General features: G+C 42.3%; 1 protein-coding gene across 2 annotated transcripts in view; it reads right to left on the bottom strand.

Moving 5' to 3' along the window:
- Positions 1 to 2134: 2134 nt before the first annotated feature.
- USP18 (ubiquitin specific peptidase 18) overlaps positions 2135 to 13955 on the bottom strand; it is a 30451-nt gene continuing 18630 nt past the window's right edge. For both annotated transcript variants that reach the window (XM_006158356.3, XM_027775649.1), the window contains 3 exons: positions 5592 to 5723; positions 5057 to 5106; positions 2135 to 3425 (listed from right to left, as the gene is read on the bottom strand). In XM_006158356.3, coding sequence (XP_006158418.1) covers positions 3380 to 3425; positions 5057 to 5106; positions 5592 to 5723 — 228 coding nt within the window. In that variant the 3' untranslated portion in view covers positions 2135 to 3379. The remainder of the gene's footprint in view (positions 3426 to 5056; positions 5107 to 5591; positions 5724 to 13955) is intronic.

Here is a 13955-nt window from a genome sequence, read left to right as displayed (position 1 = left end):
CGGGGCTCACGCCCCGGCGCGCAGCTGCGCCGCTGGTCGGCCGGCCCCCCTCCGGGGGGCCCGCGACTCGGGGCTCATGCCCCGGCGTTCAGCTGCCTCTCCAGGGCCGGCGTGTGGCCTGTGGATCAGCAGGCTGAAGCGGAAAACAAGGTCTGAGAACTTGCAACTTGAGAAGATGATGGTTACCAGCCCTGCATTGCCTCAGGGAAGAACAGGAACTACTCTACCATTCTTGAAGTGAAGGTACTTAATGAGAATAGGACAGTGTGGAATGGGGTAAGTGAAGAGAAGAGGATAGAGAAAGATAGCAAGTGAGCAATAGAGAGACAGGACGTCAGTGAGAAACAGATAGGGTTTATTAACTGTTGATGATGACATGTATAGAATTCTCAACTGGATTGATCTGAGAAGTGTTTCATGATGGGCAAAGTATTTTTACAAGCAAAACGAGAAATAGCAATTGACTGTTTTATAAAAATAATTAGAATAATAAAGATAATGATTGGGGAAAACAGAAAAGATATGGAATGTTGAAGTGGGGAGATTAATGTCTCTGTACTGACTGACGTGCATGGCATTCCCTTTTGAAGAAACAATGTAATACACAGTAAAGTTATATGTAATCCAATGTAATATGAAGAAGATACGATGATAAAAAATAAATTAATTAATTAATTAATTTAAAAAAAAAGAGTAAATAGAGTGATTAACATTTCTATTGTCCTTAAAACCCGCTTCATCACCTTAAGGATGATTAACCTGCTTACGTGTTTTTTCTTGCTTCTGTAATGTGCTTTCGCTTTTACATTGTAAAGCCCTACTCCCTACCCTTTCAAGCCACTGCTCTTTTTCCTCGTAAATCATCAAGTCATCCTGGATATGATTGTGTATTTTTGGCTTATATAAGCTCCTTTCTCCTTTCGCTCAAGGCTGCAGGGTTTCGAGAAACAAGAGTTCCTTCCCCCCATGCCGCTGTCTTACTCAATAAACTCCAATAACTTTGAAAAAACAATAAAAAATTATAAAAATGAATTATAGTGTATCTATGGAATCAAATGCAACATTATAAAAGAATACTATACACCTATATACTGACTTAGAAAAATTAATAAGACATGAAGTTAAAAATACAATGAGCAGAATAATTCATACAGTATAATTTATGTTATACAAATTATATTTGTGATAAATACGAGATTATCAAAACATTAATGGAAATGAAGTTATTATAGTATGAGCTTATTTTGGTGCAAAACAATTTTGAAATACATGCAAATTTTTCATAACACACATTTTCCATGAACTTCTCAGAGACCCCCCCTCCTATGTGTGCAAATACATAACAAAGGGTCTGAAAGGGTCCATTCCTTGTACTGCACTGAATAAAGTCCCCCCAAATTATTGTCAAGCTAAATTCTTGGTGCAATCTTATTTGGAGATTGGGTCTTTACAGATATAGTAAGTTTTGTCAAAATCCAGTCCTTGTAGATTACAGTGAATGCAAAATTTAACAATTGGTGTCTTTATGAGAAAACCATGTGAAGACACACAAGGAAGAAGACTATGTGAGGACAGAGGTGAAAACTGAACTGACACAGTTATGAGTCAAAGAATTGACAATACTTGCTGGAAACCATCAGAAGTAATGAGAGAAACATGGAAGAGTTCCCCATCAAAGCCTGCAGAAGGAACCAAACCTGTTGACACCTGGATTTCAAGCTTCTGGTCTCCTGAGGTGTGAGACAATAAATTTCTGTTAATTTATGAATCCTGTTTCATGGTCTACTTGTTATAGCAGCTCTAAGAAACTAATACACACTTATAATGATTAGCTCTAAGGAGGATATTTTATGTATTTCTTTATTATTTGAAGGTTTTATGATAAAAAATTTATCCTTGCATAGCTGATATTTTTAGCCAATAAAAATAAAATAATAGGGACCAGTAGATGGTGTAATGGCTATGTCACTGGACTCCCATGTAGTCAACGGTTCAAGTCCCATATCCGGTGGCTTAAACTCATGGGATGCGTGTGTGTAGATGCCCAGGATCCCGAGAGGAGAATGAAAGAGAAGAGACTGTGGCATGGCCATCCCCCCTGGGGGGGGAGGTGATTTCTCACTTGCTATCTCTCTGTCTCTGTCTTTCTGGTGAGCACACATGCCCTATAGCAAAAACCTCTCTAATAAATAAATAAATTAAATAATAAAGAAATTACCCATATTTTATGTTGGCAGTTACAACTCTGCCACTTATAAAATCTCAAACATCTGAATGTCTTAATCATGTCATCTGAAAAATGGGATGTTACCTCCTCTGCTCACCTGCTCGGTTGGTACTGAGTTCTCCCTGGCCACTTCTCTCACTGTCCATATTCATCTTCCTCTTAAACAGCTCTAGCCTTATATCCCCGTCCTCAGCAGATTGGTTTCACCGTCACACAGCTAGGTGCCTCTCTCCTTTTGAACCCCTTCAATAGTTCCTTATCGCCCATTAAATAAGATTCAAACTTCTTTGCCTAGTGAGAGACTCCCGACATTCTGAGCGACACCTACCCATTGATCACCACTTGCTCCCTTGCCTTTCTGGGTATAGGGAAGTCAGGGTTGTCAGTTGTCTTGAATACCTGAGCGCTGCCTTCTCCAGCTATGCTAAATGGTTATCCTCCACCCTAACCTCCTTTCCAGCCTGAAGGCTTTTACTATCGCCCCACAACAGAAGTGGTTTCACTTTCCTTTGAATTCTTACAACACAAACCCCCGGTGTTTTACCTTCTGTGATTACCCTTTCCGCCAATTAAACTGCAAACCCCTTTTGAGGGAAAGAACTTTATTCATTACTGTGCCTAGCACACTACCTTACAGAAAACAGGTGATCAATAAATATTTGCTGAATAAATGAATAATAACTATAAAACACTTGAGTTTCATAGAATTAACATGGATTCTAAAAATAAAATTATAAACAGGACTGATATTCAACTAGCACACACCAGTACGATCACACAAGTTTTAACCTATTTCTTTACAACTCTATCACTATCCCTTTGCTACTCAAATGCCTACCTCTGCTCTCTCCCCTGGGATCACCTGAATTCCCCACAATCTGCCAACTAGGAAGTTAATGTCCTGCACAGTAGGGAACACCCAGGGTTCTTATCCAACCCCATGGCTAGAGTCCCCTGGTAAAGAATCCACCTGACTGATCAGGACCTGTGCAGCATCACTGTTAAATATTCTGATAGTTGCCCAGTTACAGTAAGGTGTAATTACACAGTTTTAAGGTGATATTTCTTCTCATCACAAAATCTCAGAAGAGTAAGAAGATTCAGGAATAGAGAAAATTTTAAAAAGCCTGTAGAAGATTTGGAATATATCTGCTAGGACTCAGTCTTCATGTAAACGAGAAGATACGCAGTTTCCTGCCTAGAAAAAAGAGAAAATGCATCAGCATAGTGAAATGAGACATTGTTAATTCATGTTAGGACAGCAAACTTCCAGGTTATCTAATCATGTCTTTATCTATCCATCACCTCAGAAGGAGACAACACTTTGTTCCCAAACAAAACAAAATCATCTTCCATCCCCAGGATTCCGGATACAGGCACAGTGAAAATATGTTCCTAAGAAAATAACCCTTAAGTTGCTATTAGTTGACAGCTGAATCTGGGTTTGAGAAATCACAGGCCAATGGGCAAAATCCGACTCTGTTTTTTACAAGTGAATTAGTTGCCAAAGGAACCCTATGGTCCATACGCCATGCCCTGACTTAAATCATGGGGTAGAGGAAGGTGAATGTTAACTGATGCCACAAAGATTAGGCATCTGAAAAAGATGCTTAGAAGCAACAGAAGAGAAAAATGAAAGGTAAAAAGTTGGTGAAGGATTTAAAAATGCACATGTCCCCTTAAGTCATTATTTTTCAAATGATCAGGCTTACCTCTGTAGTTCAAAATAAGTATCCTCTTTGACATTGATTTTCTTTTTCTTTTTTCTTTTTTTTTTTTTTTTTTTGAGAGGTTTTTGCTATGGGGTGCGTGTGCTCGCCAGACAGACAGAGAAATAGAAAGTGAGAAATCACCCCTCAGGGGGGATGGCCACGCCACAATCCCTTCTCCTCCATTCTCCTCTTGGGATCTTGGGCACACACATACACACGCCCAGCGTGAGTTTAAGCCACCGGGTCCGGGACTCGAACCACGGTTGACTACATGGGAGTCCAGCAACATAGCCATTCCACTAACTGCTGGTCCCTGACATTGATTTTTTAAAATATTTACTGATATTCAATGCAAACCACTGAGCCAGACAAAGATAAAACTAGTAATCCTTTCCCCCAAAGAGATCATGGTCTAATGTGCAAAAGAGATATATAAGCAAACAATCAAAAACCAGAGTGGGCCCTGCTGCAGAGGAGATTTGCTCAAAACAGTGAGAGTAAATGAGATGCCCACCTGAATCTGTTTGTGTGAAACAGTAAAGACTTGATAGAAAAAGAAAAGGCCAGGCCAGCTCCATAGCCCAATGGTTGTAGGAGCTGGATGCCATACAGCTGACCACGGTCTGAATGTTAGCCTCGGCAGCTTGGAAAACATGCTGGGTGTATGTGTCTGCCTGCCCCCAACTCCCAACAAGATAGAGAATGGGAGGAGAAAGGATTGTGGTGTGCCCATGCTCCATTGCAGATGCACCCCTAACAATCTCACAGGTACACATGCCCTCTGGCAATTACAAAAGAAGAATAAAAGGCCATGAGTATTAAAACCTGAGTGAGATTTTGCCTATATGATAAATTACGAGCAGGCAACACAGACCAGGAACCCCACATGGTCACAGAGGAAAGATGGGAAGCACAGTCTTTGGGGAGCTACTTGTACTTCAGTGCCGGGAGAGAGAAGCATAGTACAGTGGGATGTGTGTTGAAAGCTGAGGCTGAACAGTTGGCCACTAGGAAATCAACAGCATACAAATCACAGCTAAGTCTGTGAGACTTTCCTGCAGCTTTAAGAACCCTCTATAAGCCCCTCAGGTTTCCATCACCCACATAGTTCTCTTACCAGCGGTAGTTGTTGTTTCCATAGGTACACTGGATGTCCTCCCAGGACACCTGGAAGGACAGAAAGAGGAAGCTGAGCAGTCAGCTGACATTTCCTACATGTCCGTAGGGCAAAGGGCACTAAATCGTCCTCTCTCACTCTTCTGATAAATTCACTCCTGGTAACTCCCAGGAACCTGGAGCATCTAGTGACAGGATGTCCCTTGTCCCTCTGTTTAAATTTGGTTATGCATATTACAGAGTGAAAATTTTATGTATTTCTAACTCTTCTTCCTTTCAGAAGTGTCTCACAGATCATGAAGCTGCAAAGCACTATGCCTCGAATGCCAACAACCTGGACACTGATGTGTGTGGACTCTCACAGAGCTAGAAGTCAGATGGAGCCTTCAGGCACACACAGCCTTCAACTCTCATAAAAGGCCCTGCACACAAAGAATATGACCACACTGTGTCTTGCCCTAGAGAACCCATGCAATCCTGAGCTTGGAATTTATTAGACTTGGCTAATCCAGCTAAAAAAGGAATTTGTCTCTCACCAAAGAAACATTGGAGTCATTGAAGCAGAACCATCTTCCATCCCCAGGGTTCCGGATATAGGCACAGTAGTGACCAAAGTCGGCCACTCCCACGTGGGCAATCACAGCGAAGAGCTCGTACTGTCCTCCAGCCTGGAAACAGACAAGGCACGGAGGGCTCACCCACCGCCCCTTCTTGTCTAGCCCTAGTCTTGAATAATACATGATTTCGTCACAAACTCGTTCACTGCCTATCTACGGCAGGGACTGGAATGTCAAAGGCACAGGAAAACAGTCTTTGACTTCAATATCTTGCCACTGATTTTTTATTTGATACAGGGCATGTCTGCTCATCAGAGAGAGACAGAGAAAGGGAAAGTGAGAAAGGATCTCCTGGAGAGATGGCCATAGTACAATCCCTTCTCCAATCATCTCTTGAGATTTTGGGCACGTGTGCCTGGCATATAGAATTTCAAGCTGCTGTATCTAGGACTTGAACTGTGCTCTCGGCGATGTGAGATCCAGCTGCCTAAACCACCATGCCATTAGCTGGCCCCACGGCTGATTTACTTTTTCTTGTCAGAGGGTACATGCGCTTGCCAGAGAAAGAGCAAGAAAGCACTCTAGAATAGGGCATGGTCACATCACAATCTTTTCTCTTCCATTCCTCCATCCTGTTGGGATTCTGGGCACACACTCTGGTGCCTGTTTTCAGGCTGCCAAGGTCAGGACTTTGAACTGCAGCTGGCCATGTGGGATCTGGCTCCCTTAACCACTAGGCTACAGGGTCAGCCCTCTTACAGCTAATTGAAAGACAAATATATACACCAGAATTATAATGGCATGTTTTATAGCAGATGTCATTTCAGGAAATTTAGGAAGACCCGAATTTTGTCCAGAAGAGAAGGGACAACCAGCTAAGAAAGGGCTGAAGAGCACAGAAAGTTACCCAGAGAAGACAGCTTGAAGTGATCTTTTTGTTTAAGGTTTTTGCCATAGGGAGCTCAAGAAAAAAAACTGGACAGGAAACACAGAATTGGAAGTCTTCAGTCTGAGATGATCATGGAAATCAGGAGAATTAAGGAGATGGCATAAAAAAAATGAGAAGAAGGAAGAATGGGACTAACATTAATATCAACAAAATGTTGGGCACAAAAGGATCCAGCAGAGGAGGAGGGCCCTAGGAGAGAAATCCCAGGTAGCAGGGGTCAATAACAGGAAATAGTACAGAGAAGTCAAGTAGGAAAAAAAGAAATAAAAGAAGAGAGAAAAAGAAAGATAAGGAAGGAAAGAAGGTAGTAAGGAAAGGAGAAAGAGAAAGAAAGGAAGAGAGAAGAGAAAGAAAGAATGAAAAAGAAAGAAAGAAAAAGAAAGAAAAGAAGAAGAAAAAAGAAAGAAAAATTAAAGAGAAAGAGAAAGAAAGGAAGAGAGAAGAGAAAGAAAGAATGAAAAAGAAAGAAAGAAAAAGAAAGAAAAGAAGAAGAAAAAAGAAAGAAAAATTAAAGAGAAAGAGAAAGAAAGGAAGAGAGAAGAGAAAGAAAGAATGAAAAAGAAAGAAAGAAAAAGAAAGAAAAGAAGAAGAAAAAAGAAAGAAAAATTAAAGAGAAAGAGAAAGAAAGGAAGAGAGAAGAGAAAGAAAGAATGAAAAAGAAAGAAAGAAAAAGAAAGAAAAGAAGAAGAAAAAAGAAAGAAAAATTAAAGAGAAAGAGAAAGAAAGAAAGGTCTGGTTGATACCATACTTAACATCCAAAATTTTATATTAACCTCTGAGAGGGCTTCAAAAATGCATGGAAAATATAACTTTCGTGGCTGGATGATGGCTCGGTGGTGACACAGTGCTCTGCAAGGCTGACCTACGTGGAAGGTTCTGGGTTTGCACCAGAGACTTCCCTGCACACCCAGACGTGTGTGGCTGGAGCTGGGAGAGCATTACAGCAGGAAAGACTCTGCTGGGCGTGCCTGTTTCTCTCATAAGCTCACTCTGTCTCTCTGACCTCTTGCTCATGAAAAAACAGAAACTTACAAAATAAAAAACAAAGACCAGCAGTAGTGATTAAGGTGTGGGACTCCCAAGTAGGTGACTGTGGTTTGAGTTCCAGATCTGGCAGCTTGAAACTCACACCAGACACGTGTGCATACATGCCCAGGAGGAGAATGTAGAAGGGATTGTGGCATGGCTATACCCCCTTTGGGGGTGATTTCTCACTTCTTCTCACTGACTCTTTCTCTGTCTCTCTCTCTGGCGAGCACACACATCCTAATGCAAAAATCTCTACCAAGACAAAAAAAAAAAAAAACCTCTTAAAAAATAGAATAAAATGGGGTCAGTCAGTAGAATGGTGGTTAAGGTACTGGACTCCCACCAAGCCAACTGCAGCTCAAGTCCTAGACCTGGCGACATGCTTTCTCACTTTCCCTCTCTCTCTCTCTCTCTCTCTCTGGTCAAATTTTTAAAATAATAACAACAACAAATAAATTAATAATTCTTTAAAATGAATAAAATAACCCTGTGGAGCAGGCCTCCCAGCACAGCAGTTAAGTACTGTGCACATGGAGCCGAATCCCCCACGATCAGTCACTGCTGCAACCCTGGCACTGAAGGCTTGAAAATCACGCCAGGTAACAGCTATGTCACTGGACTCCCATGTAGTCAACCATGGTTCGAATCCTGGACCCAGTGGCTTCAACTCACACCGGGCACGTGTGCATGTGTGCCCAAGATCCTGAGAGGAGAACGGAGGAAAAGGAACAGCGACATGGCCATCACCCCGGAGGGAGATTTCATGTTTTCTGTCTCTCTGTCTCTCTCGGTCTTTCTGGCAAGTGCACGTGCTCTATAACAAAACAAAACAAACAAAAACTCTCCAAAAAAAAGAAAAAAAAAGAAAAGAAAATCATGCCAGGTACATGTATGCACATGCCCCAAACCCTAATGGGATGGAGAAAGAGAGAAAAATGGAATGTGGTGTGCTCTCTCTTGCTCCCTCCATCCCTCTGGCAATTAAAAAATAAACAAAAAAAATCTATGCATAGATTTCAATTTTTTTTTCACCAAAATAAGCCTGTATTTAATTCCATTTTTCCATAAACTTTCTATAGTCCCCTTGTCTGTAACATGTTATTTGAAAAGGCAGGTCAGTTCCATGGCCAGGTAGTCACTTGAGTCGGATCCCACAAGGCCAATCCCACAGTTAGAGTCCTGGACTTGGCAGCTTGAAAAATACACCGGGCACCTGTATGTGCTCAGAACCCTGACAGGAGGGAAAAATATAGACAAAGCAATTGAGGCATGACCATACACCATAGGGGATCCTATCTCCTTTGCCCTCTCTCTGTCTCTCTCTGGCCAGCTCACACAACCACTGGAAAAGAAAAAAAAGAAAGAAGAGAAAGAGAAAAGGAACATTTGATATGGGTTTCTTCCCTCAGTGCTGTGAGGCATGTGAGCACAAACCCAGCATTTAGATATAAGAGATAAGACCAGCAGTTGGTATAGTGGTTACATCACTGGACTTTCACATGGCCATGGTTCGAGTCCCAGACCTGGCGACTTAAAACTAATGCTGGGCGTGTGTGCGTGCATGCCCAAAAATCCCGAGAGGAGAATGGAGGAAAAGAGACTGAGGTATGGCTATCCCCCCCCCGGGGGGGGGGGATGATTTCACACTTCCTGTCTCTCTGCCTCTCTCTGTATCTCCAGAAAGAGCACACGCCCCATTGCAAAAATCTCTCTCAAAAAAAAAAAAAAAAAAAAAAAAAAAAAAAGGAAATAAATAAGAGAGTCATTCTATACTTAGGAAAATAAGAGCTATAAAATCGCTATAAAAACTGATCAATGAGGGGCCGCCAGGTGGTGTGGTGGTTAAGGTGCTGGACTCCCACATGAAGGTCTACAGTTTGAGTTCCAGACCTGGCAATTTGAAAATTACTCCAGGCATGTGTGTATGCATACCCAAAATCCTGGAGGGAGAATGGAGGAGAAGGGACTACAGAGTGTCATCCCCCAGGGGTGATTTCTCACCTTCCCTCTCATTATCTCTCTCTGCCTCTCCAAGGCGAGCACATGAGCTCTATGGCAAAAACCTAAAATCCAATAAAATAACATGGAACAGTGAAGAGAGAGTTCTGATTGGGAGCAGGATCTCTGTGAAAGTTAAGCTCATAGACAGAGAGAGTAGAATGGCGGTTGCCAGGACTGGAGTAGGGGGTGCAGGGAGGAATGGGAAAATATTGGTCAAAGGTTAAAAAGTTTCACAATTTTGTCAACTTAAAAACTTGATTAAATTTTCTAAACTATTTTTTAAAATACATAAATAAAATGGCATTTTCTGAAAAGTCCTTTTTTTTTTTTAGGTTTATGCCATAGAAAGTGTGTGCTTACTGGACAGAGACAGAAAAAAACAGAGAGAGGGAAAGTGAGAAAGCACCCCCCAGGACGTTGGCCATGCTGCAATCCCTTCTCCATTCTCCTCTCAGGATTTTAGATGCACACGCACCTGGCATAATTTTTCATGCCACCAGGTCTGAAACTCAAACCGTGGTAGGCCATGTGGAAATCCAATACCTTAACCATCATGCCACCTGCTGGCCTCTAAGAAAGAACTTTTTAAAAGAACACTAGATTCTAGTTTCCCCACACAGTCAAAGACTGTCCCTAACCTGAGACTTCAGAAAGATGATCAATGTGGGGGACAGAGAGGGACAGCAGTGCAAGTGAGCCAAGTCACCCAAAGCAGAGGGCTCATGCCATTCTTTGGGCTCCTATGAGGACTGAACTTAAAATGCAGGGCACTATCTGGATCTAACTATTTGCTTCCAAGAAATAAAACGGCCAAGGTCAAGGTGGTGGTGCTGTGGTGACACAGCTGGGCCCCCCAGGAAAGGCTCCGGGTCCATGTCCAGGGCCCTCGCCAAGCACGTGGGTGTGCAGGCCCCTGTGATCTTGGCTGGCTCCAGCTGCAGGGGGATTATGGCATGAAGACCCTGTTTCTCTCTCTCTCACTCACTTGCTCTGTATTCCTCCTTCATGGAAGAAAGAAACTTTTTTTAAAGGCTAGAGGAGTATTGTTAAATGGTACCAACAAGCCAATTCTGGACTACAATAAAACTCTTCAACCAAAAATCCTACAAGGAAAAGAAAAAGAAGGGAAGCCTACAATACTTACCTTCCCACTCCATCCCTCCACAAAGAGAAAAAAAATAATTAAAAAGCTAACGCAAGTGTAGACTTTGTTGAAAACTAGATTAAAATAAGCCGTCCAAATTTTAGGACAGTCAGTGAAATCTGAACATCGACCAGATGCTTGGGGATACTAAGGAATAATGAGATGGAGTTGGTTATGATTAGAAAGAGATCCGTGGGACACAGATATGGTTTATTACCTGTTGATGAGGATGTGTATAGTACTCTCAACTGGACTGAGATGTATATCATGCTGGGGAAAGACCGCGATCTAAATGCTGTATAGCGATTGAATGTATAAATAATAATAATAATAATGGAAAAAAGATAAAAGAAAGAGTTTCTAGACGTGTCTAGGTGCACAGTAGCAAAACACCTACATACTTTTAGGGTCAGATTAATTCTCAATTTCCATTGAATCTGCTGCATGGAGGGAGAAAAGTGGTACTGTTCAGATGTAGGGACATGTGCTGAGTAACCTTGTGACCTGACCTTTCCCTTGACTTATTCTTTTAGCAGAGCAGTTGGTGAAATTTACAGGGGCTGCTCTGACCAGGCCTTAATTCTTAAAATGCTGTGTTTCCATAGCGTAAGCAAAATTCAGACCAATGAAACTGGACAGACCAAAGTAGGCCCATATTACACATGAGGCTAAAAAAAATTGTCAAAATGTAGCACTTCATACCTCTAGAGATATATTTGTGTCATTTTTCTCAACCTCTCTAAAAAAGTTATCATTTCAGGGCAAGCGAATTAAACTTTATTTTCATTAAAGTTAGCCCAATTAATAATTGGCTATGTTATTATTCTCAAAGCATGGTAATAAGGTTTGTTTTGGTTTGGTTTTGGTTTTTTTAGAGATTCTCATTATAGTGCATGTACACTCTCTAGAAAGAAAGTGAAAAATCACACACACACCCCCAGAGGGGATGGCCACACTGCAATTCCCTCCTCTATTCTCCTCTTGGGATTTTGGGCACACATACACACGTGCCCAGCATGAGTTTTAAGCCACTAGGTCCAGGACTCGAACCATGGTCAGTCATGTGGGAGTCAGCACCTTAATCACTATGCCACTCCTGGCCCCAGTAAGGTTTTTATTTTCTTTCTTAGAGATTTTGCTATAGGGCTGTAGGGCATGTACACTTGCCAGAGAAACAGAAAACAAGAAATCACTCTCCAGGGGGTTGTGGCCATGCTGCAATCCCTTCCCCTCCATTTTCCTCTAGGATTTGGGGTACACACAGACATGCCCAGCATGAGTTTAAGCCACCAGGTCCAAGATTTGAACCATGACTAACTATGTGGGAGTCCAGGGACGTAACCATTAAACCATTTGCTGGTCCCCAGTAAGGTTTTTTAATAAGATGATTTAGTTGGTTTAAAATCCAAAATGACATATTTACCTTTGTATTTGTAAGTATTCCACCTGTTATTTCAAAAGCACACTACTGAATTATGTGTTTCTTCCCTCAGCACCATGAGGCCCATAGGTGAGCCAATAGTTGGAAATAAAAAAGTCTTTTGCATCTGAAAAGAAAAGCAACTTGGAAACCAGCAGATGGCGTAATGGTTACTTTGCTGAATACCCACATGGCTGACCGCAGTTTGAATCCTGAACCCAGTGGTTTGAAACTCACACCAGGCACATGTTGTGCATGCCCAAAATCCTGAGAAAAGAATAAAGAAGAGAATGCGGCATGGCCATCCCCCCTGGAGAGGTGATTTCTCGCTGTCTGTCTCTGTCTCTTTGTCTCTCCAATGCATGCTGTGTAGCAAAAATCTCTCTTAAAAAAAGACGGGGAAAAAAAAGAAAAGAAAAGAAACTACAAGTAGCAAAGGCTGGTGTGATAACAAGGTAACAACCCATCATAGGTAGTTAAGAACATGTGGGTTTCCATAATTAAAGTTCTATTTTAGAAAAAGGTGTTTTGGGTTCCAGCAGTTAGCGTAATGGCTATGTCGCTGGACTCCCATGTAGTCGACTGTGGTTCACGTCCTGGACCCGGTGGCTTAAAACTCACGCCGGGCACATGTGCATGCGTGCCCAAGATCCCAAGAGGAGAATAGAGGAGAAGGGATTGCGGCGTGGCCATCCCCCTGGGGGGTGATTTCTTGCTTTCTGTCTCTCTCTGTCTGGCGAGCGCACGCACCCTATAGCAAAAAAAACTCTGGAAGAAAAGAAAAAAGGTGTTTTGGGGCCAGCAGGTGGCATGGTGGTTAAGGTACTGGACTCCCACATGGCTGACCACCGTTGGAGTCCTGGACCTGGTGGCTTGTTTCCTCACTTTCTCTCTCTCTCTCTGCCTCCCTGTAGCTCTCTGGTGAGCTCATGTGCCCTATAGCAAATTTAAAAATAGTAATAATATTAGGTGGTCAAGAAAGTCATGATGCATTTTTGCATCATGCATTGAAAAACATAGAAAAATAAATCATGACTTTCTCAACAATCTAATAATAATAAATAAAATCAGTCATTCTTTAAAAAAATAGGTACTTCTTTTTTTATTTATTCATACTTCTTAAATATATTGATATGCTTTCATGATTCCTACCAAGCTGTTGATTAGATTCCCCCTTGGTGTGGTCCAAGCACAGCCAGTGCAGACGTGATTTCTTAGATAAGAGAAGGATACATAGGAAATGCCCCAAATGCCATCCTGCTGACTGGGCAACCTCTAGCAGTTTGGGGATGAGGGAACCAAACCTATAATAGGACATGTGTCTGCTGAGTGGGTGGGTGGAGGGAAGAGACTAGGGGCAGCTCACCTGTTCCGCAGCATCACAGAGATCTAGCTCCGTGGGAAGGACCTGGTTAAGATCCAAGCTCTGGGGGAAATACAGGGAGTGGCAGATCTTGTCTGTCCGTGAGTTCCTGATGGAGAACCGCATGAGGTGGATTGTCAAGGTCTGGGGCAAATGGGTCAGTTTCAAGACCTAAATAAAACAAAACACGGTATATATAAAATCCTAAGGCACCTGCAACAGGCAGATTCAGAGGATTATCAAGGCTGGTGGTATGTTCTTTCCAAAAAGGGGACCAGGATGACATAACACAAAACTGAAGGCTTCGGCTAGCTGAACCTGCCACATTCCTCCAGGAATAATGCAGCACTCGACGTCACACCACTGCACATCTCCCACAGAACACGCGGCCTTGCTTTCTGTCTCTCTCTGTCTGGCGAGCGCACGCACCCTATAGC

This window comes from Tupaia chinensis, unplaced genomic scaffold (genome assembly GCF_000334495.1).
Source record: "Tupaia chinensis unplaced genomic scaffold, TupChi_1.0 Scaffold000578_2, whole genome shotgun sequence".
NCBI classification, from domain to species: Eukaryota; Metazoa; Chordata; class Mammalia; order Scandentia; family Tupaiidae; genus Tupaia; species Tupaia belangeri.
The sequence above is the reverse complement of the archived record's forward strand: the minus strand, read 5'-3'. Positions and strand labels throughout refer to the sequence as shown.